This window comes from Acartia tonsa, chromosome 5 (genome assembly GCF_053477335.1).
Source record: "Acartia tonsa isolate MP-2025a chromosome 5, ASM5347733v1, whole genome shotgun sequence".
In the NCBI taxonomy this organism is placed as follows: Eukaryota; Metazoa; Arthropoda; class Copepoda; order Calanoida; family Acartiidae; genus Acartia; species Acartia tonsa.
Window position 1 is genome coordinate 26,933,264 of NC_137264.1, and position 24,555 is coordinate 26,957,818.

The 24,555-nt window shown below is 34.6% G+C and overlaps 1 protein-coding gene across 6 annotated transcripts in view; it reads left to right on the forward strand.

The window, feature by feature from the left end:
- Pi3K68D (phosphatidylinositol-4-phosphate 3-kinase catalytic subunit Pi3K68D) overlaps positions 1 to 24,555 on the forward strand; it is a 91,266-nt gene that overhangs the window by 34,776 nt on the left and 31,935 nt on the right. For 4 of the 6 annotated variants that reach the window (XM_080161033.1, XM_080161031.1, XM_080161032.1 and 1 more), the window contains exons 5-15: positions 7,794 to 7,857; positions 8,140 to 8,265; positions 11,064 to 11,157; positions 11,438 to 11,511; positions 12,171 to 12,346; positions 12,579 to 12,664; positions 13,770 to 13,860; positions 14,269 to 14,405; positions 14,872 to 15,071; positions 15,361 to 15,527; positions 17,569 to 17,639. In XM_080161033.1, the coding sequence (XP_080017159.1) occupies positions 7,794 to 7,857; positions 8,140 to 8,265; positions 11,064 to 11,157; positions 11,438 to 11,511; positions 12,171 to 12,346; positions 12,579 to 12,664; positions 13,770 to 13,860; positions 14,269 to 14,405; positions 14,872 to 15,071; positions 15,361 to 15,527; positions 17,569 to 17,639 (1,286 nt within the window). The remainder of the gene's footprint in view (positions 1 to 7,793; positions 7,858 to 8,139; positions 8,266 to 11,063; positions 11,158 to 11,437; positions 11,512 to 12,170; positions 12,347 to 12,578; positions 12,665 to 13,769; positions 13,861 to 14,268; positions 14,406 to 14,871; positions 15,072 to 15,360; positions 15,528 to 17,568; positions 17,640 to 24,555) is intronic. The other 2 variants (XM_080161034.1, XM_080161035.1) reach the window with 2 other exon arrangements.

Genomic DNA, 24,555 nt, shown 5'->3' on the forward strand with positions numbered 1-24,555 from the left:
CACCCACCCAACCCCAAACCCCTAATTTAGGGGGGGGGGGGGCGGGTGGATTATACTGTAGGGTGTTACTAAGAAACAACTTGAGATAAATGGAGCAAACCTTGGGATAACACTTTTGTAGGCCAGAATTATCGTTGACCACCCACCCACCCCCAAACCCCTAATTTAGGGGGGGGGGGGCGGTTGGATTTTACTAAAGGGTGTTTCTAAGAAACGACTTGAGAAAAATGGAGCAAACCTTAGGATAAAACTTTTGTAGGCCTATATTTGATTTTAGAATTATTGCTGACCACCCACCCACCCCCAAACCCCTAATTTAGGGGGGGGGGTGGGCAGGTGAATTATATTATGGATGTTTCTTAGTAACCACTTGAGATAAATAGAGCTAGCTTAGGATAATACTTTTGTAGGCCTATATTTGATTTTAGAACTATCGTTGACCACCTACTCACCCCCAAACCCCTAATTTGAGAGGGGGAGGGGGTGGATTATACTATAGGGTGTTTCTCAGAAATGACTTGAGATAAATGGAGCAAACCTTAGGATAAAACTTATATGGGCCTATATTTGATTTTCGAATTATTTCTAAAGGAGAAAGGGTTAGTGGTTAATACTATTCAAACTTTTGTGTTTAAAAAAAACCACTAGAGATAGAACCGAAAAATTTTAAAAAGGGGGGGGGGTAAAATGACTCGTGCCACGACATACCAGCAATTTTATTTTGAATGCTACTCCCTTAGTTTTAGTGATAATTAGTTGAAATCTTTTGGGCTGGGTCACTAATTACCCCAAGTTTTGGTATCTTTATCCCAAGGTTTGCTCCATTTATCTCAAGTCATTTCTTAGTAACACCCTATAGTATAATCCACCCCCCCTAAATTAGGGGTTGGGAGTGGGTGGGTGGTCAATAATAATTCTAAAGTCAAATATAGGCCTACAAAAGTGTTATCCCAAGGTTTGCTCCATTTATCCCAAGTCATTTCTAAGAAACACCCTATAATCCACCAGCCCCTCCCCCCCTAAATTAGGGGTTTGGGGGTGGGTGGGTGGTCAATGATAATTCTAAAGTCAAATATAGGCCTACAAAAGTGTTATCCCAAGGTTTGCTCTATTTTTCTCAAGTCGTTTCTAAGAAACACCCTATAATCAACCCGTCCCCCCCCAAAAAAATTTTTTTTTTGGGGGGGATGGGGGGTCGGCGATAATTTTAAAAGTAACTTTGGCCCTATAGAAGCTTAAATCCAAAATTAGCTTCCTCTAGCTCTAAGGTTTCTTGAGTAAACCCCCCCCGCCCAAATGGGAATTATGCACATCCTCCTTTAATATGAAATATTGGGGACTAGTGTAATAAATAGCCCAAAAACCCCTCCCTCCCTGCATATTTAAAGAAATAAATTTGCGCTTCGCGCCCTTCCAAATGGTTTCTGCTTTTTGTCACATTGTATATTTTGTTTTTATTTCTATAAAAACATGTGTAAACAACAAATATTTAATCAAAAAGTTATTTTATATAAAAAAGAAACAGCATTGATATTTATCTAAGCCTTTTTCTCAACACTGTATGTCTGTCTAAATGAATAACTATATATGATGTCATATTATTTTCAGGATAAGATCATTTTTTTTGTGTACATACCCTTACAAAAAAACATGTTTTTTTATGGCAATTTTCATTAAAAACCCCTAAAACTAACTACACTCTAAATTTCTAACTTGATAAAATATGACACTCTTGTTGTCTTTAATTGATTTTAGTTCAAAGAGGGAGTAAATATTTTTAGGTGCACTTCACACACCGCCCTTATAAATCCTTGGAAACACCCCTTAATAAAAAATTAACAGAGTTTTAAAATGCCATTTAAAGAGGGTAGGATATGTTGATATAACTTTTTAGCTTCTCTATAATTCACTATGGCTGTCAGTACGTAATGCTAAGGGGGAAATGTGATTTTTTCAACTGCAATTGAAGATAGAAGGTTAAAACTTAATGTTAACATTCCCATTATTATGGAGTATAATTAACTATTAAAAACTCATGGAGGTTGGACTGCTTTTCAGGACGTTTTTGGCTATTTTTGTATCTTTTAAATTTTGTGACATTGCCTCTTAAGGTGCATTTCGTCGTATTTTCACAGTAGCTTTTCCCCTATTTATAGCTCCTGCGGGGCCAATTGCCTAACCCTGCGGGGAAATCACCTTACCTAACTTAACCTAGAATAACCTATTAAAGGCTATTATGAAAATACAATGAAATGCCCCTTAAGAGGCATTGCCACAAAAGATACTTGGTAGTGCGAATGGGGCGCTTGTCCAAAATTTGGTTTATGGAGATCGCTCTTCTATGAGTACTACTTAAAATTGGTTTTCAATAAAAATACCCATAGACATTCTTAAGATCAGTGTCAGTGAAGAATGCTTTTCCTTTTACTCCCACAATTATAATACGAATTTAGTTGAACTCATGGCAGTTCAATAAATACCCACGCATGGTATTATATCGCTTTAAACTAAGAGTAAATGGTTGGATATGGTCTTAGATCAATGTAATATAATTATATCAAGTATATAAAGGAAGGAAATCAGGTTAAGTAAGTGTTTTTATATAAATGTGAATCAGCTAAGTATAAATATTACAGGATTGGAAATAATAAACATAAGTAGTGTAGGATGAGAGTGTGCCTGAGTACATTTCATGCCAAGTACAAAGGAACCTAAATTTAAACTTTTTTAACTGAAAAGGGTGGCACCTATAGCCAAAACACTAAATGTGATATAAATCGTTTTGTATCTTACTTGTAGCTCTATCAATTACATGAGGTTATGTAGTATTCAATTGCGGATCGTATCGTAGTATTATTTACTCTACAACTCACTTTGGACATTCAAAAATTACATTTTTAATTTTTTGGGCCAAATAACCGGGTATTTAGGACAAAACCGGGCTTGAATGCCGGGGGAAAGCACCAAAAAATGCCAATAACGGTTACCTATGCCGAACGGTTTGTTTACTCATTCCAAACCGGGTTTTATTGCAACTTTCCTGTGCATGCCACTAGAGCATAACCAAAAAATTGGAATTCTGATTTTACCATAACAAAGCTTCCCTGAAATTTTCAGCTCGATCGGTCCATAAAAGTGGCGCTCGGCACTAATGGGTTAAATTATCTTCTGTACTTTTTTTTCAAAGATGCTTTCTAGCTCCCTTCCCTTCGGTCATTGCAGGGTGGGGAGAAGGGATGGGGGAAAGAGAAGGGAGGGGGGCAAGAGATGGGGGATATAAATGGGAAATAGGGATGGGGAAGAAGGGGTAAGGACTAGAAGGCCCATAATCAAATAATTCCACCCCTTAAAACGCCCTTATTTAAAATTAGTATATATAATCAAAATGCCCTCCCCTAGACAAAGTGCTTCGCACGCCACTGAGCGGGATCCTTCGCTACACACTAAAAAGCTTACTACTTTTATTTTATATTATAGGATGAGGTATGGGAAGTCAACCATTCTATATAGAATTAATCTTAGAACTATAGATATTTTTAAAAAAAATTTTTTTTGTCAAATTACTCTGTTGTTTTTGGGGGAGTTGGGGGTGTCCACAGTAGGTATATTTCCTCTGAAGAGTAGAATCCAATTGGTTTAATGGTTACTGATATCTTAAGGGACAGACAGACGGACAGACATCATCCTACTTTGTATTATAGATAATAAGAATAATACTAAGTATATGTTACACATAAAATATTATAAACACAGGGACTCTGATTACTTAAAAGCGGGAAGTATGTAAACAATTTACTCACAGTACAATTTCGTTACAATTTTCATGAGAAATACACATCTTATAAGGCATACAAAATGCTTTAAAGGGCGAATATAGGTTGTATATGATATTAGCTTAAATAAAAGGTGCCATTCCATTGATTATAAATAACTTAAAGATATTGACATATTCAATTGTATAAGTCTATTTATAGCCTAAAACCTGGTTGGCTCAAAATAATTTTACATAAATAGTGTGGTTCCTTAAGACCTCCAAACACCCTAGCATCACACAAGGCTTAATCGGAAGGTTGAATTAAAAAGCTTTCGTTCATTGATTGTCATGGTAAAGTGGAAACCAGTTATCAATAGTTACCAATGGATATTGTATGTTTTCTTCCTTAACAAAATATTCCCCAGCAATATAAAAAGTATATGAATTTTATTTAAAAAAAAAACTTTATAGGAGAAATTTTATTTCATGTAAGTATGAAAAATATATGGTAATTGTTATAATTAATTTTAAGGGGACAAAAATAATGAGCAGGTGGGTTTGTAGTTGTAGTAGGAGTGGTAGCAGTTGGGGCAGGGTTAAAAGTTTGAGCCAGCCAGAGCATATGTACGAGGTGTTGTCATAATCATGGTAGGATTTTAAATTGCTGCAGTTATTAATTTTACGGCAATGTACCCATTGATGGCATTTAGTGCATTCTACAGAGATGGTGTGGTTGTAGACTTTCATCGTGCACACTGGGCATATCCAGGTAGGTCCTGGATGTGGTTCTATTCCGGCCATTAGTAGTAGGAGCTTGACCAGTCCTGCCGGTCAGTTAGCAGAAAAATTCATAAAATGACTGACTTGATAAATCCTCTGGGAGGAGTAGGGTAGAAGACTTTGCTGGGGCTCTGGTGTTGTTGTGCTCCAGGTAGATGCACCTCGTACAGGCTCTTCCTCGACACCCGCGGCAATTCATTCTCTAATACTGGTGTTTTGGCTATACATATTAGGAAAAAAATAGACCATTCTCATGTGATTTATGTGGCAAATTGCTTTAACTTTTCTAAAAATTGTCAAATAAAAAAAGTTCGGTCAGGTTAATGTTAAAAAATTCTCTAACACATAATCATATCTATCTTTGTTATGTGTATTTTGTTGTATAAAAAGTTTCAAGTTCTATCAACTAGTAAATGCTATCTAAAGTTGTATTTTTGACAAAAAAGTTTTCACCATATATAACATGTTATGAAGTTGAAAATAAAAATGAAAAACTCATTTTTGAGGAAAATACCTGGTCAATTCTTAAAAATTTAATCAATAATTTTATATAATGCATTATTACGTTATTAAAAATAGAAAAAACTTTACAGTTCCCTATTTTTTTAAAAATGCACTTCGTGCAGCTATCCCTTTTGAAATTTTTCCATTGCTAATAATAAAAATTTCATTATTAAAATATGTCGCCTAAAAAGAAAATTATAAGCTTATCTTAGGCAGAAACTTAGGATGCCAGTAACTGAACAATTTTAAAAAAAACTCGCTTCTTTATAGTCAAAATCATACAAAAAAATTAAGTTTCATCTGCGTTGTACTGAGAGTACTGAACAACCAATCACAGCTGAGCATTTGTATTACTTACATTAGTTTCATTTTTTCCCGCTATGATTTTTTGCTATTTTCATTATACTATAAAACCCATTTTGAAATGTCTGTAACTTTTTTGTTATTAAAGCTGGAGGCTTCAAATTTTGGGTACTGGTTCTACTTGTGGCAGTCTTTAGGTAGTTAAAGCGGTGTATTTCTTGCAGGGTTTTTTAATGATGAATTTGCCCTGAAACTAAACAAAAAACGGCTAAATGGCTCAGCCAACATCCATTAGCCGTTACTTTTCCAACTTTTTATTCAATTACGTAATAATCTGAAATTTTGCATGAGTAATCCTTGGTAGGTCTATTTTCCCCAAATTGAATTAAAAGTTGAAAAATTAACAGCTAATGGATATTGGCTGAGCCATTTAGCCGTTTTTTTTTTATTTTCAGGGCAAATTCATCATTAAAGGAACCCTGCAAGAAATACACCGCTTTAACTACCAAAAGACTGCTACAAGTAGACCCAATACCCAAAATTTAAAGCCTCTAGCTTTAATAACAAAAAAGTTACAGACATTTCAAAAAGGTTTTTTATTATAATGAAAATTTAAAAAAGATTTTCATTGATTATGATGAAAATTTCAATATTAAATTACATAGTCTAAAAGCAAAATTAAAAGCTTGTTTTTGGTGAAAACTTAGGCTTCCAGTAACTGATAACAATTTTACAATAAAAACACCTCTTTCATAGTCAAAAAATTGGTTTAAATTACATTTGTACATTTGTATATAGTAACTGTAAGTTTTTTCATTTATTTTTAAAATTTATTTACTGTGTAAATTTGCATAAATATGACGTTTTCTACTGACAATTTGGTTGATTTTTACTCAAAGCGAATTGCATGTAGACAATAAAATTATTATAACTTAAGTTCTATTGGAGATAAATTGATGAAATAAAAAGTATATTTAATTTTATTATGCTGAGGAGTCAATTATTGGATTTAAAGGACGCCTGCAAGAAATAACACGCTTTAACTGCTGAAAGACTGCCACAAGAAGACCCAATACCCCGAATTATAAGCCTTCAGCTTCAATAACAAAAAAGTTCTAGGCATTTCAAAATAGCATTTTATGTACAATGGAATTTTTGAAAGATTTCCAATGCTCATAAAAGAAAAAACAATATTAAATTACGTTGCCTAGACATAAAATTATAACCTTATCTTTGTCAGAAACTTAGATTGCCTGTAACTGATTACATTTTTACAATAAAAACACCACATTTCATAGTCAAAATCTATGAAAAAAATTCGATTTAAATTGCATTTTTAAACGAAAATCATAGCGGAAACAAAGGGGTAAACTAATACAAGCTTAGCTGTGAGTTGTTAAGCTGATTCAGCCTTCTGATTGGCTACAGTACATTCGGTACAATGCAAGTAAAACTTAATTTTTTTTAATGATTTTGACTATAAAAATTGGTATTTTTATTGTAAAAATATAATTAGTTACTGGAAACCTAAATTTATGACAAAAATAAGCTTATAAAAGCTTAGGCCACGTAGTTTAATTTTAAAGTTTTCAACATGAGCACTGCAATTCTTTCAAAATTTCCATTGTACATAAAATGTCATTTTAAAATGCCTAGAACTTTTTTGTTATAGAAGCTGAAGGCTTCAAATTTGGGGTATTTGGTCTACTTGTGGCAGTCTTTCAGCAGTTAAAGCGTGGCACTTAGAATTCGAATTTCTATCTGAAATTTTGCATGAGTAATCCTTGAATAATTTATTTCTTAAAACCAATAAGTGACTTCTCATCATAATAAAATTGAATATCTCAAATAGAACTTAAGTTATAATTATTTTATCGTCTACATGCAATACGCTTTGAGTAAAAATCAACTAAATTGTCAGTAGAAAACGTAATATTTATGCAAATTTACACAGTAAATAATTTTAAAAATTGTATTTTATTGTAACTTAAGGGGGTTGTATGAATTATCAAAAACCTTATTTGGTTAAATTAGTCCAAGTAATTATTGAATTAGTACAGCACATATCATATGCATTTGTTGTCAATTTTCTATCAGAGCCGCTGTGTAAATTATCACCAGAAACAGACAACATACTATAATATTTATAAGCGACTAAGCCCACATAGGTGTTTTTTTGGGGAGGGGTCGACCACCCTCCCCATTTTAATTTTGTTTTTAAAAAAATGTTGGAGGGGGGATTTAAAATAAGTTTCTATTGGGAGGGTTGTGGTACCTTCCCCCAAAATAGTTATAAATTTTTCCAGGACCTATGAGAAGTTACCCTGTAAAGGAGGATCATATCGTGACAGCGGTCAACAGACAGACAGAAAGACTTCCTGTTGCTTTATTACAAGGATATAAGGATATTGAAGTTTCCATATTATTTTTCGTAATTTTTTTTTATTTTCAGGAAAGGAGCGGCACTATTCCTTCAGCGAAGACGCAAATGTTATAACCACTGAAGTTAAACCAAGGTTAGATTAAAATAAGATGCTTTTAACTTTATTGTATTTACTTTAATTTGTAAATAAAACAGATAAGAAATCCTGCATTTACCTTTGTTATTATATTTTATCGCGCTTCTTAGGTGAAGCGCCAAAGAATATAATTTTGGTCTCAAATAAAATGTTGATTTTGGAGCAGTAACAAAATATGGAAATAATGGCATTACAGGGAAGGTGTAGTGAATTTGAAACTGCTTTTGGGGCAATTTTCATTAAATTCTTGTCAGAGATAAAATAAATTTTTATATGTAGATCCCGGCCCGAAGGTAGAAAAATCGACAGTACGCAAAATAGACCACCAAATTTTCTGTCACTTGGAGAATTGAAGCGACCATCTGGTCAGCAAGAAGGATCTTCTCAACTCTTGCCGCCACCAAGGTATTTAGTTTTATCTTTTCTTCCTTTCTTGAGTATCTTATATAAATTACTAGCGGCTACGCCCCTAAAGGCCTTTAGGGGCACTTGAGGATGGGGGAGTCGAATTTGATAACCCAATTTCTTATTTTAGATTTTATAAAAGTAAAAAAAAATTTGGGAGGGGGGTTCCCTTTATTTCTATATGACTTTTTTTTTGGAGGGGGGTATTGTTTTGGGAGGGGAGTTGGGGGTGTCCCACCTCCCCCTCCCCCCCCCCCCCAAAAAAAAAGTTACAAACCTTCCCGGGACCTATGAGAAGCTACCCTGCAAAGTAGAACCCGATCGGTTCAGCGGTTAGCGAGATCCTTCGGTACAGACACACAGACAAACATCCTGTTACTTTAGTATAAGGATATATGCAGAAATTTAATAAATCTTTGGGTCCAATTGTTTCAAACCTCGAATGGGAAGAAATAATTCAGAATACTATCGAACAATGAAATAATGAATAATAAATATGTTTATGTTTGTTTATGTTTATGAGTTGAAGTGTTATTTCATTTCCCGGCCCTGTCATCACCATTAACAAGATGAATGTCTACTAGAAATGTGACCAATCTAAAGAAAAACAAGGATGACAACATCCATAAAAGCGAAGCACTGAAACGGTAGGACAAACGGACATTAACACTTGTATAGTGTTTCTTAATTATCATAATATAAATTTATAAGAGTCAAAGCAAAATTGTAAGTAAATTTGTTGAAAAACTGCTTGATACAGGATAATTTTTATGGACATACTTACATTTTTAGGACTTGATTATAGAGTTGCTTCGCCTTTTACATTATACTTTGTTGTTCCAGGAATCAATATACCAAAAATCAGATCAATCCGATGATTTGATCAAATAAAAATTTGTTGTTAAAAAAGTAAAAAAATCAACATGTTTAAAATGGACGTACGGACATTTTGGTAATGATTATAGAGTTGCTACGCTTTCTAAATCGTACCTAACTACTAAAGGAATCACCATGCAAAATTTGAAATCGATAAGACAATTCTAACATGCCTAAATTAACGGGAAAAGCTATCCGTTACGGACGTACGGACGGACGGACCGACCCTAATTATAGAAAAGCTTCGCTTTTAAAAATCGATTAGAAGTAGGAGCTAGTTTCTAGGGGAGGGGGGGGGGCGGTAAAATAGTTATGAAGCATCCCAGAGGAGCATAACATGATCAGACTCTTTGCCATTTTTAACCCTTACAGATCGGGGGGGGGGGGGGGCTAAATCAGCCCCCCCCCTCTAGTTTTTTCAATGTCATTTTCAATGTCATCTCTAGTAGGTAAGATAGAGAGCTATGACTTCATGACTTTTTAAGTTTAGTAATCATACGTCGGTAAGAGTTGATTTTCTAAAGATATCTGGTCTCTGTCTGTCGTGGTGTCCGGTCAAAGTCGGTTAGGTGTTATGGCCGTTTAACCATTTGACCACTCCATGACCGATTTTATGACCGATTTTTGTCCAGCTTTTACTATAGACATATATCGTGATTCGTGAATATCGTCGCTTCTATTACAGCTAGAGACATAAACATTTTTGTGGTAAATCTAGAGCAATAATAAACTTCTGTGAAGTGGTCATGACCGTTTGACCACTTTGACCGACTTTTGACCGATTTTCAAATTCCTACCTGTAATTTGCGCTGCCAACCGCCGTTTTACCGCCGTAACCGCCAAAAATGGCGGTTTACATTATTTGCCGTTTTTCAGCTCAAAAATACTACCAAAAATAGTGGCGGTCCATCCATATGGCAGCTGGGTAACAGTTGCAGCTCAGCTGGGAGCGGCCAAGAGTAGAATGCGTAGATAGGGCTTGAGCGTGTCTAGGGGTAGGTTTTTATGGATGCTGAGCTCAAAAATACTATAAAAAATAGTGGCCGCCCATCCATATGGCAGCTGGGTAACAGCTGCAGCTGTGTAGTAAGCCGTTGTTTAAGACCGCTACTATCTTTGGTAGCATTTTTGAGCTCAGCTCCCTTTAAAACCTACCCCTAGACACGTCGCAAGCCCTATCTAATCATTCTACTCTTGGCCGCTCCCAGCTGAGCCGTAGCTGTTACCAAGCTGCCATAATGATATGGATGGGCCGCCACTATTTTTGGTAGTATTTTTGAGATCAGCACCCATAAAATTCCTACCCCTAGACACGTCACAAGCCCTATCTACTTACACTACTTTGGCCACTACCAGCTGCCATATGGATGGGCTGCCACTATTCTTGGTAGCATTCTTGAGCTCAGCACCTATGAAAACCTACCCCTAGACACGTCACAAGCCCTATGTACACATTCTACTCTTGGCCTATTACAGTTGAGCTGCGGCAGTTACCCAGCTGCCATAAGGATTGGCAGCCACTGTTTTTAGTAGTATTTCTGTACCCATGAAAACCTACCCATAGACATGTCACAAGCCCTCATACTCTTGGCCGCTCCCAGCCGTTTAGAAGCTGGTACTAGAAATTTTAAAAATGGTTATTGCTATCATTTACCGTTATAACCAAAAATATGTTTTAAAACGTGGATTTCTACGTAATTAATGATGAATTTGCCATGAAAATAGGCAAAAAACGGCTAAACCGCTGAGCTGCCAGCCGTTACTTTTCCAACTTTTTGTTCGATTTAGGGAAAATAGACCTACCAAGGATTACTCATGCAAAATTTCAGATCGAAATTCGAATTCTAAGTGCCATTTACTCATTGATTACGAGATGGTTGCATTAACCCCCCCTCCCCCTTAAATGTATATTTTGATTTTAGAAGTGAGATAGCAAGAACCACAAATCCAATGGACAAGGAACAAGATTTAATTTCATTTTGTTCTCCTAATCCAAAACCATCTATTAGCAGTCTTGTAAGTTTTATTTAATTGGTAAAGGGGGAGGTAGGTTGTGCTTTCTTTAATTATTAGTTTATATCATACATATATTTTTTTAAAAAGGAGGAGTAGGTTGCGCTAAAAATTCCGTAAAAGTGTGAGTTTTAAGGCTTAAAAGCAGTAAGAGAACGATAATATTCACTAAATGTGTATTCCCTATTGAATAGAACCATAGGCTATAGTTCTTTTACCTGATTCAATTTTTAAACTAATGGAGCCCAATAACCAATTTATTTTTTTAACATTTTTTGTATAGGATGACCTCGCGGCCCTGGACCTGCCAAATCCTCCAGCTTCCAAATCCAGTCAAGTTATTCAAAATTTATTCAAGTAATATATATCCATTTTCATGCCATACAAAGAATTTTCATTATGCAATTTCTTACGAACGAACGTACGGACGGACCGACCTATCCTAAGGTTTTTTTTTTAATGCAACCATCTCGTAATCAATGTATAAATGGCACTTAGAATTCGAATTTCCATCTGAAATTTTGCATGAGTAATCCTTGGTAGGTCTATTTTCCCTAAATCGAACAAAAAGTTGGAAAAGTAACGGCTGGCAGCTCAGCGGTTTAGCCGTTTTTTTGCCTATTTTCAGGGCAAATTCATCATTAATTACGTAGGAATTCACTGTTTAAAACATATTTTTGCTTAAAATCATGTGAAATTATACAAAACAAAACATTTTTAAATTTCTAGGTTTCGTGATGATTTGCCTTGAAATTTGCCAAAAAATGGCTAAACGGCTGAGCCGCCAGCCGTTAGCCGTTACTTTTCCAATTTTTTGTTCGATTTAGGGAAAAAAGACCTACCAAGGATTACTCATGCAAAATTTCAGATAGAAATTCGAATTCTAAGTGTCATTTATACATTGATTACGAGATGGTTGCATTACCCCCCCCCCCCTTATAGAAAAGCATCTCTTAAAAATAACAGTAGCTGCGTGCGAAACGAAGATAGGATTGGACCAATTACTGCATTTTTAGGGATAATGTATTCAGTCAAAGGCCTGCAAATTTGAATGCCGGGGGCGGCATTGTATCCTTCAACACGCCTCCTTCTTTGCCGCTGCAGCTGGGTGGGGAGAAAACTTCACGAGGTGCGCAAACTCCTACTGGGCCTCCATTAATGTTTAGCACTCCTGTACTGAGACAATCCTCAGGTAAACCTGGAAAAATATTTTCTTTATTTTTATGATTGATCTACTATTACTAGGATGATAAACTTTGACAAACAATTGAAGACTAATAAAACTTTTTATAAATTAGGCACCTACCTAAAAATATCTAATCTAAAAAGGTCTTAATTTAAAAAAAATTCCTTAAAGCTATTAAGGCTTTATTTTGCATTCACATTTTTAATTGAAACATTTAAATGTGATGTAATCATTTTAGGAACAAATATGAACTCTATGTTATTAGAAGGTCCAGTTATGAATCTTAGCTTAGAGCACCAGTCACAACAAAATCAACTATTTTCAAGGAATCGATAACTATAGTTAAAGTATACAGATTTTATTGGTGAAACTTCTAATTACCTAAAATATGGTAAAACTCGCGAAATATTTTTTAATGCCTAAAAACCATCCTAAATTGTTAAACATACATAAACAATAGATAGTGTATCAAAGAAAAGTTCTTTTTGTCCTTTAATAATACAAAATGGATTTTTTCATTTTGACTTTAGCAACGCCGTCAACTCTAACACATTGTTCTAAAACGCGCAATTTAAAGGAAGAGATTAAGGGGGGGGGGGTTTGTACACTTATAGGAAATGAAAATTCAGTATCAAATTTTGCCCTGGCCGTTTGGGCTTGTTTTTATAGTTATCAACCCAATTCTTTTTGTAAACTCTCTTATATGATTTGATCTACCTGTAAAACTTTAAAAATTGAATTTTGGGACTTTCCTTCTAGGGGCTAGTGGGGCAAAAGACCCCTGCAAACACTAAAATTTTAAGTTCTGAGCTTATTTTTTAAGATATCGAGCTGATTTGTTTTATTACATAAATGAGTTGATTAGTCACCCCATATTTCATTTTGCACTTTACTTCTAGGGGCTTGTAAGCTCAAAACTTATAAATTTTGTATTTGGGGGTGTTGTTTTACCCAAAAAAAACCATAGAATGATAGGGCAGAAATAAAAATATGGGGTGGCTAATCAATTATATTCATTTTTTTTAACACACTACCTATCATTTCTAAATGTATTTTTACAATATAGGATAGTTTTTAGGCTTTTTCTGTTCATGCTGGATATTTTTGCATAAGAAACTCAGAAGTGCTCAATACATATTGTTAATTGTATCTTATCCAAACAATTTTTTTTTCTTGAATGTAACGAATAATTTTGTATACCTACCCTACCTATTTATTTTCTGCACCATTGACAATATCTAAAATGTCAGTTTTGATTTTAGACTTTTTAATATGAGTAATGGGGGGGGGGGGGGTTAGGGTTGTAGGTCTATTCCTTTTAGGGGTTGAATTGTTATCCCCCTTGTCTAAAATACAGTCTGAAGCCTGCCCTAGTTCACTTCAAAGCAAATGTTAAAATACTTAAGCTTAAGGAGTTATCCATCCATCTAGAAACATAAATCAACAACAACTGACGTTTCAACAACAGAATAATAGCAGCAATAATCAAAATAATAATTTTCTTCCACAATCATTTACAGGTAAAAAAAACAAAATAGACAATAATTTTTTATAATTAGGATGATAACAATGGCGTAAGATATGAAAGAAAATTTACCTTTCCAAGTCCTACTAACGATTACAAGGTACAGAGCTACTAGATACAATTGTCTATCCGTTCTTGCGTTAAAATGGCATTACATTACTTTCTATACTATCTTACGCATTGTTCCTTACCAACATAAAAAACCTAGTAGAAATTACCACATAGATACACAGGCCATGTACTATTAGTTGTTGTGCTACCTTTTCCATTAATTATTTCTGTTGTCTTTATTAATACTGTCTTATTTATGGATTGGACAAATTTGTTTAGACCTTCATATATTATCTAAACTTGTTGTAAATCTATATTATGTTAATTTGATAAATAATTTTTTTTTGTGCAGGCGGCCTATTGCCTCCAGGTCCTGGAATACTACAGCTCAAATCTAGCGCTTTAACTGGCGGCTCCAGTGGCCTTATCAAATCGCAAAGTTGGACGAATGGAGATCCTATTGCCTTGCTCACCCATAATGCTTTCAAGGCTAGAAATCTATAAAATATGAGAACAAAGTTAGTAAGGATAATGAAACCTATTACAAATTGTCTTAACGTGATTGCCATTTGTCAATGTTAATAGGAACAATACTTTATGAAAAGTTCTCTTATATTGTCGGGTTTCCTTAATATATTTTAAGTACTAATGGCTACGCCTCTAGAGGCGTTAGTGGCAATAAAATGAGAGGGAAGAAAGTAGATTAGACTAGCCTCTTTAAACAGGGAGGGGGGAGGAGGTGATTGTAGCGTATCCTGTTATGACATACCAGCAATTTCATTTTAGGTGCTACTCCTGGGCCTTAGTTTTAGAGACAATCGGGTAAAACCTTTCAGGACGAGTCAATAATTACCCCAAGTTTTAATCTTTCTTATAAAACGGCGGCTGGACCATCGCCCCCGCAAAAAAATAGAACTTAAATCTGGTTGGTATTTTATTGATTTCTCTTTTAAAGGGATCTGGCTCTTCCAGTAATAACACCTCCTCTCCTTCAACATTACCTATCAACACATCCCTGGCAAATACTACTCCAAGAACAGTTGCCTTAATGAACAGCAGCTTGGTATCTAATACTAGTTTTAAGATAGATGATGTGATTATGTCACCTGCTATCAGAGGTTTGATTTCACCCCCACCTCCTCCGAATAGCTTAAGGTTAGTTGAGTACAGATATATATTATAATTATAATAAAATCATTGGGCATTTTTCTTATAATAATATTTTACGTCACTGATGTTCTGTGCTCTATATCTACCGACGGATCGAAAAACAAAATATCGGATCGGATTATCTTAATTAGCAGCCAAAAAAAAGATCACCTATCAAAAAAATGTCCAAAATCGACCAACCCTATTATACATCACAGTAACAACAACTCAGATGCTATAAACTGACCTTTGATTGCTTTTGTTTAAACAATATTATTAGAAAATACTTTTTTAGAAATTCTATGAGTAGCGTTTCATCATCCAATTCCAAGAGTTCGTCTATAATGGTAGAGCGACCAAGAATGTTATCGTCTGGATCTGTCCGCTCTGACTATGCTGTTGTCCGCCTTCCAATCCGACGCAACCAAAGAAAACTAGATAATGAGAGCTTAATTGATCTTGGTAGGAATATTGAAAAAGCAAATCAAAATAGTTATCGCATAAGCTTTATAACATACCTAGTAAATATTAAATTATTCTGCTTCTTTTTTAGACAATTACTTTAATAAAAGGTGTGTGGGGGGGGGGGGGTAATGCAACCATCTCGTAATCAATGATTAAATGGCACTTAGAATATGAATTTCGTTACGAAACTTGGCCTGAGTAATCTTGGGTACGTCTATTTCCCTAAATTGAACAAAAGTGAAAAAGTAACGAATAACAGCTCAGCCGTTAAGCCGTATTTTGGATATTTTTAGGGCAAATCTGTCATAAATTACGTAGGAATCAACTTATTGAAACATATTTTTGCTTTAAATCATGTGAAATAATACCAAAAACTATTTTTTAAACTACTGGCTAAACGTTTTGAAGCGACAAAGAGTATTATGTGGAGATAGGTTTCGTGACGGAGTTGCCCTGAAAATAGCCAAAAAATGGCTAAATGGCTGAGCCGTTACTTTTCCAGCTTTTTGTTCAATTTAGAGAAAATAAATTTATCAAGGATTACTCATGCCAAATTTTGTAACGAAATTCGGATTCTAAGCAGGGTTGGCATATCGGGCGGGCGGATTTGGGCCGCCCTATATCGGCCCTTTTGGGCAGATTTGGGCACCCCCCATATTGGGGGGTAAAAAAAGGGGAGGGGTGAAAAAAGAAGGGGAGGGGGTGGTCGTGGTCGGTCCTATTTTTTGGGTGTTATTAACTATTATATAAATTAGTAAGCTTTTTTGTAGGTATCTAGAGAAGGATTTCGCTAACTGCTGCATGCTGAACCGATACGGTTCTTCTTTCCAGTGGAGCTTTTATAGGTCCTGAGATGGTTTTAGGCTATTTTATTTCTAATAATAAGTATCGGTATATTTTTAGGCTATTTTTTATCTTTTCATATGCTTTTTACGACATTTGCCCAAAAGGGTGCCCAAAACCCCTTTTGGACGCCTAAAACCCTTTTGGGCAATCGGGCGACCCGTTAACTAAAAAAGTGCCCGATATGCAAACCCTGATTCTAAGTGCCAATTTATCATTGATTACGAGATGGTTGCATTAACGCCCCCCTTAAATGAACAGGGTTGGCATAAAAAAACCAGTTTGATTTTTTTTAAATGTACCTTTTTTCCAGCTTATACCAATAACTAAATTATTAAATATGTAGCTGTCGTTGGGGGGCAACACATCGTAAAATTAACGATTATGTTAACTCTATTATGACTCATAAGGAGTAGCATTTTCAAACAACTAATAGAAATTATAAAATCATTTTATTTTAACTATTTTATAACTGCATTTTAACTGCTTATTTTTAATATATAAGTAACATAATGTCTGTCTACATGTACCAAAATAACTCTTTAACCACTGAACCGATATGGTTATGTACAATGTAGCTTCTCACGGGTCTGTTAAAGGTTTTGAACTACTTTGGGGGAGGGTTCCACCACCCTCTAAAAATAAATTGCCCATAGAACCCCCCCCCCCACCCCTAAAAATATGTAAAGTTTTTTTTTTGAGGGGAAGGAATATTTTTTTGGGGGGGAGGATTTTCTAGGGACGATTTCTCTTAGGAGGATGGTGGTACATTCCCCCAAAATAGTTATAAACCTTTCCTGGACCTATGAAAAGCTACCCTGTAAAGGAGAACCATACCGATTCAGTGGTTATCAAGATCCTTTGGTACAGACAAACATCCTGTTACTTTATTATAAAGATTTACCCATACATTTAAAAATCCCTAGGTAATAATCTTAGGAAAACAATAAAACCCCCAAAAAACGGGTTTTATTTAAAAAAAAAGGTCTAATTAATAAAACCCACTGGGTTGGGTTATTTAAAAAAAAAACCGGGTTTTTACCAACCCTGTATATAAATCAAGGCTTTTTTTTGTTAAACAAACTTCCTATTTTATACCTATTAACTTTTTATTTTAAAAGTTAATTTTTATTTATTTTGTATCCACTGTCTAGTTAGGTATAATTTGATATAAATATACCTTAATTATATCAAGATGTGAGTGACAAGGACGCTACAACAGTTTCTGTTCTAGAGGAATTTGATCCTTTATCTGAACAATCACAGGTAATAACTAGATGACTAGATTAATTTTTAAAAAATCTTTTAAAACATCAATATAGGCGAAAAAGAACAAATCTTACACAAAATTCTGGCTTGTTAGTTACACTTTATTCCGGGTATTAGTAGGTTTGTAAACAACTGACTTTTTAAAAATGTGAACCATAAAGATAACTTTGCATTCAAATGTTTAGGAAATAACTAACAATAACGAAACTAAATTCTAATCTTCTCGATCCATGAATATAAGGAAAATCAACCTTTTTAACCCTTAAAAGTCGGACCAATTTCCGCACTTTATCTCAGTTTCTATTAGAGCTAATGGGCTACAAATTTATGCATGTCCCCTTTTTATTTAAGAATTGACGAATATATGTCAGTCAAAGTCATATTTCGCTTTCTTCGATCACCCTTTTATTTACAACTTGTCTATTTGTTTTTAGGTTCTTTTTTTCCATAAAAAATTTAAATGGCTTTTATTTTTTTATTCTTGAAGCTGGAAAAACAATTTTTTCAGAATTTTAGATATAAATTTAAATTTCGGAGACGGCATCCGCTAGCCGACGCAGTCGGTAATCGGCGGGAAAACGGCGGCTGATTTTCATGAAACTTTAATAGGTATTTCATTTAGACATTGATATTAGACAAGCATAAGTAAAAAGTTTCAATCACAGGAGCCATTTAAAGTTTGCTGAAGACCTAGAGGATCTAGACCTGCAGGTCCATAGCTGGAACCAAAAATTTAATTAAACAATGTTTAATATACTCTTATATTTCTCATTAGGATGTACTTCCATTCCACAGGATATTTTAGTATTTTGGTGACATAATACTTTGTTTATGTAAAACAAAAAAAAATAATTTTGCTCTTTACATGACCCTGCCAGGTTCGCTGGTATCCTTTGCCCGCCAGGATGGAGATGTTCAAAAAATTCCAACTCTCAGTTATGTGTAATATATCCCTTTATCTTTCACACGAAGAAAATGAGAGGGGTTGGGGGCTTAAAGGTCGCCTCTCACACCGACCGTTAAGGGTTAACGAATAATTTATGAGGTTATGTTTTTATAGAACACACTGTTTTTTATGCGTTTAGTCATATTGAACAAATTACACCATAAAATTTTATGATAATAATTCATAATAATTAGGAATGTTAAGCTTGCTAGCTGCCAATTTTTGATAAAAAAAATCCATATTAAAATCTTTAGAAAGTTAACTATAAAGTAAAAATTACTTCTCTTCTTTGCTTTATTTGTCTTTTAGCGTTTTATATAGGCTACGCTAATTGGTTGAATCAAATACTAGGACTGTCCTTGTATTTAAATGCAACTAAGTTTACTACTAAGCAAATAATTGTTTGATATATTATAACAAACAAATACAAGCATAAGTACAGACACAAATTAAATTAACAATGTAGCTATATAGTTGTGCAAAGGATGTTGTGATATTGATATGTAATATTGGAAAATACGTTACAGACATTCAATTTTTTAAAAAGTTAACAAACTAATTTTGTTTCTTGTTTTCTTACATACCTATAAGTTATAAAAGGGTAGAAATTATGGCTTAGACCTTTAAATAATGGTATAAATGAGAATTAGAAACATGATTATCATATGGCTTCCTCGAAAGTTTCTAGATACAATTAAAATTGAGTATATTATTTAATTGACAAAAGCATTTTACCATTTATTAAGTTATCTGTTATTTTATAATTCTTTTTCTGTATGTGTCTCGTCTTACTTTTTTTTTTTTGAGGCGATGTTTTCGCTTTTCATGGTGTTTCTATGTGTACCTAGTACCTACCTTTTTTGACACAACTCTTCAATAATAACAGCCCCTTTAAGTCAATTTAGAGTTAATAAATGTTGATAAAATGAGTTCCAAAAATACGGGTGCATTTATAATGTTATTGCAGCAAGTTAATGAAATAAATAAAAATATTGTCACTCCTGAGGTAAACTTAAAAAGGCCATTAAAAATTAAATAGGGGGGGGGGGGGGTAATGCAACCATCTCGTAATCATTAATTAAATGGCACTTAGAATTCGAAATTTGATCTGAAATTTTGAATGAATTGGTAGGTCTATTTTCCCTAAATCGAACAAAAAGTTGGAAAAGTAACGGCTGGCAGCTCAGCAGTTTTTTTTTGCTATCTTAAGAGCAATTTAGTTAAGAAACCTACCTCACATAATACTTTTTGTAGCTCAAAAACCTTATCAAACAGTTCTAGCCAGTAGCTGTTGGTACTAGAAATTTTAAAAAATGGTTATTGCTATCATTTTAAATGAATTAAACCAAAAATGTTTTATAAAGTTAATTCCTACATAATTAATGATGAGTTTGCTCTTACAATAGGCAAAAAAAACAGCTAAGCCGCCAGCCAATACTTTTCCAACTTTTTGTTTGATTTAGGGAAAATAGACCTACCAAGGATTACTCATTCGAATTCTAAGTGCCATTTAGTCATTGATTACGAGATGGTTGAATTAAACCCCCCCCCCCCCCCCCCCCTACCTTATTAATTCGTGTTATGAGAAAGGTTTGAATAGTTAATATGTAATTTGATTACGAATGGAGGGAACATAGGACTGTAAAATTGCTAGTGATTGCAATCCGTCAAATTTTTGGGCCAGATTCGGATTCCAGATTTTTAAAGAATCCGTCAAATAAAGTGGCGGATTCCGGATTCTTATTTTTGGCGGATTCCGGATTCTTATTTTTGGCGGATTCCGGATTCGGATTCCAGATTCTAAAGGGTGTGCAAAAAAAAAATGCGGACCTTTTTAAAATTTAGATTGCGCAGCTTGTGTTAATAGTAGAAAAACGTTATGCATACCATTACAACCGTTATGAAGTCTATTTTTTGGAAATAACGTTTTTCTACTATTAAAACAAGCCATGCAATCAAAATTTTAAAAAGGTCCGCATTTTTTTTTGCACACCCTTTAGCAATATTTTAAAAGGATTTTTAAAAAAAAATATAAAAATTAAGTGCTGCTTATGTCCTAAAAATCAATGTTCTTGCCACTTGGAGTTCTCTATAATTCACTTCCAATAAGCAAACCAGATTTTAAAAGATATTATATATATTGATGAAAATCTTTGCCTTCAAAAAGGAGGAGTTGAAAGAAAAAACTCAAGACGCTAATTTTAGCCTACCAAATAAGGATTTTGGGTCTGGATTCGGATTTCAAAATTGGCCAAAAATTGGGCGGATTCCGGATCCATATTGCAAACCCTAAAAATTACACTGGTATCATATTCAATGGCTAAAAGACTCAAGTATGTTTATTGCATCTAATTGGCAGTTCCTTAAATTGTGGTGTCCAAACTTTTAAACCAACATTTTTATCTACAAGTGGAGAAATTTGTTTATTGTCATCATTTGGGATGTATTTTCTATCCTCCTTTTTGTTCAGTTCAGGCACATCTTTCTTTTGGACCCAGAGAATATGGTCACTCTGTTCCTCCATGATGTCCTGTCCTTGGCATGTGCTTCAGCTTCTCCCTATGTCAATTTTATAGTAATTAGGTCTTTTTTTGCTCTGACTTCTGGTCTTTTTTGGTCATGCCTTTTTACGTCGTGGTGGGGTTCCATTTTAATCACTTTTTTGGAATCCTATTATTTATGTTATATTCTGAGCACATGTCCTAGCCATCTTAGTCTTTTATATTTCACTTCTGTTTCAATACAACTGCACTTGGTCTTAGCATACAGTTTAATGTTTGATATTTTGTTTGGCCAAAATATTTGTAAATTCTTTTTAGGCAGCTATTGTGAAATGCATTAAGTTGATTTGTTTCAGTTTTCACATTTCTCCAACATTCACCTCCTTAAAAAAGAACTGATTTCACATTTCTGTTGTAAAGTGGGATTTTTGTTTTCAGAGCAAGTTTCTTTGATTTCCAAACATTGTATAGATTGTTGAAAGTGACTCTAGCCTTTTCAATCCTAGATCTTCACTGCTGATAACAGTCCCCTTTGTTGCTTTGTTTCAATTGTTCACCATTTATTTTATTGTTATAGTTTGATCAGGGTTTGTATGTATATTCAATATTTTGGTCTTCTTGACAATAACAAAGAGCTTGATTGTCCTGCACATTTGACTAGTCTATTTGACTTAGCGTGTAGATGTTTGATTGTTTCTGAAATCAGTGCCAGGTCATCAGCAAAGTTCAGATCTTCTAGGTGTCCAAGTATGCCCAGCTAGAGACCATGTTTTTTGTCCTCTGTGGTTTTCTTCATCTCCTAGTCAATGAGCAATATAAATAGAATAGGTAATTTTTTATCTTTCTTTCTGTAGCTCAGGTCCTTCTAACCGAGATCATCAACATCTGTTGCCAGATTTAGGAAACCGGCAGTTTTTACTGGGTTTTTACATAGATCCTTGACGGTGAGGTTGGTTGGATTACGTTGACAATTGAATAAATGTGATGTAGTGTGAGAACTGTCACACTTGGGGCATTTATCCACTATGGAACCAGTCTTATCAATTTGGGCCTTATAACTGTTTAGATAAGTGCTGTACCCAGATCTCAGCTGTGCCAGGGTAGATCTGGTTGTTCTTGGCAAGGAAAGCTCCGCTTTGTTGATCTCTGGAGGGCGGGCATTTAGGACCTTGTTGGTGGTGTTGTTTATAATGTTTTTCACAGTTTTGGTGTGAATCAGTTTCATCTTAGATTTGTAGTCCTCCTCTGGCAAGTTAGGTCTGGAGATACTCCTTATTTTATTGCCAAATTTGGACTTCAAGGTCTGTTTCATCTGCCTGGCCGGGGTTGGGGAAATCAGGTCCACTATAATAGGGTGTCCTGATTTTTGAGTTGCAAGCAGAAATTGCTTGCTCATCATTTTACAATGCTGGTGCACCTGCATATCCTAAGTCTCTGAGTGTAGGTGGTCAGAATCAGACATGGTGTGACAGCCAGTGGCTACTCTGAGGGCAGTGTTCTGGGCTGTCTGAAGGTCTGCCCAGGAGGTTTTGCTAAGGGCTGGTGTCCAGACTGGGCAACATTAGTTGATCAAGGATTGACCTGTTGCCTTATAAGTGTTTACAATGACTTCCATGTCCTTTCCCCAAGAAGATCCAGTCAGAGCTTTAAGGATGTTGATTCCTGGACTGGATGGTGGATTTCAGGTTCTTGGTGTGTTTCCTGAAAGAAAGGAGGCCATCAAAAGTGATCCCAAGGATTTTGGGTTTTTTCACTGTGGAAACTTTCTCTCCAGCTATTTCAACCCCAAGTTCTACACTTACTTCATTGGAGATGGTAGTGAAAACTGTGCAGATGATTTTGATGGAGAGATGAACAAGTTGCGGCTTATGAACCAGGTGTCCAGGACTGAGAGGTAAAAGTTTATCTCTTTGACAATTGGTTCAATTACTGGACCAGAGTTGAGAATGTTGCCGTTGTCCGCATATGTGATGAGTGATATCTCCCAGGGTTGTGGCATAAAGGCCATGTAAAGGTTGAACAGGACGCCACCTTGTGGGACACACTGTTTTACCTTCCTATATTTGCCTTTAGAATGTCTAAATACAACATAGGTTTGCCTGCCTCTTAGGTATGTGCATGGAAATCTCTTGATGTAGTTATTAAGATGGAGTTGATTGATATCATCAAGAAGGAGTTGGTGGTCTACATTGTCAAATGCCTTGGACAGGTCTGTGGCAACTGACACGGTTCTATGCAATAATTTCTTCCTGTTTAAAACTTTATGTACATGGTCTATGATGGATAATAGAGCAGTACATGTGGATATTAGACTGGCCCAAAAAAACATGAATTTTTAAATCTTTACCGTATCAATTTGCGGATACCTTGATGTTGTTACTGCCTCAAAAGTAGACCTTTTAGTAAAAACTAGACCTCTCTACAATGAAAATTGATCTCGAAATTTCGAATTTCGAATTTTAAGCTTTTTATCAAAAACCTAATATTTTCATGATTTTAACAAGAAATAAGTAAAGAACTGCCAACCTAAAATAATGCAACGAGAGTTCAAATATTAAGCAACCATAAAAAGTAGACAGAACCGCCATTCCTGCCAACCTAATAATTCCAAAAAACGTCTAAAAACATTGTTTTATTTAAACTGACAATTTGTTTAAACTGATAATTTGTGCAAGAAATTGAACTAAAACAGTAGTTATTAGTCTTATGAGAAGAGAATTGATGAAAAACTCTAAAAAATCTACATTTCAAAGACATAAAATAGGAAAAAGAGTTTTTTAATAAATTTCATGTCTCAACAGACATTGTCGCCAATAAAGAGACAATTTATTTAAATAAGAAATTAAATGAAGGTAAAAAAATATGTAAAACACTTATTCTCATATCCAACTTTTAAAAAAATTGAAACTAATAAAAAAATTAATATTGCAAAAAATAATTTGATTGTTTATTATTAAACCAGGTATAAAGAGTAAGGCATATCTTTAATTATTTTTCTTCAATGATTTTGCTGTATGAATTAGCTTTCCCAAATTATTGTAATTGTACATTAAAAAAAATTTAATACTTTCTTTCTTCATATGTTTATTCCTGGTGATTTTAATATTTTATTTCAATGTTTGTAAACAAACAGACAGAAAAATTGATGTTTTGCTTTATATCTTGTGTAAGGCTATATTAATTGGGGATGAAAGAATGAAAATAAAAATGCATTTGACGAAATAGCGATAGATTTATTCTTAAAATCAATCATAGGGCTAAAATCTAAAAACAATGCATAACCTATTTTTACTTTCCGCACATTGAAAAGCAACTTAGACCTTCATTTGGGCCACACTAGTGGATATACCTTTCCTGAATCCGTGTTAGTGGTCAGCAAGTTGGACAGCCTCAGTGACATGTGGGAGGATTAGAGCTTCAAGAATCTTGATGGCTGGTGACAGTAATGAGACTGATCTGTAGCTTG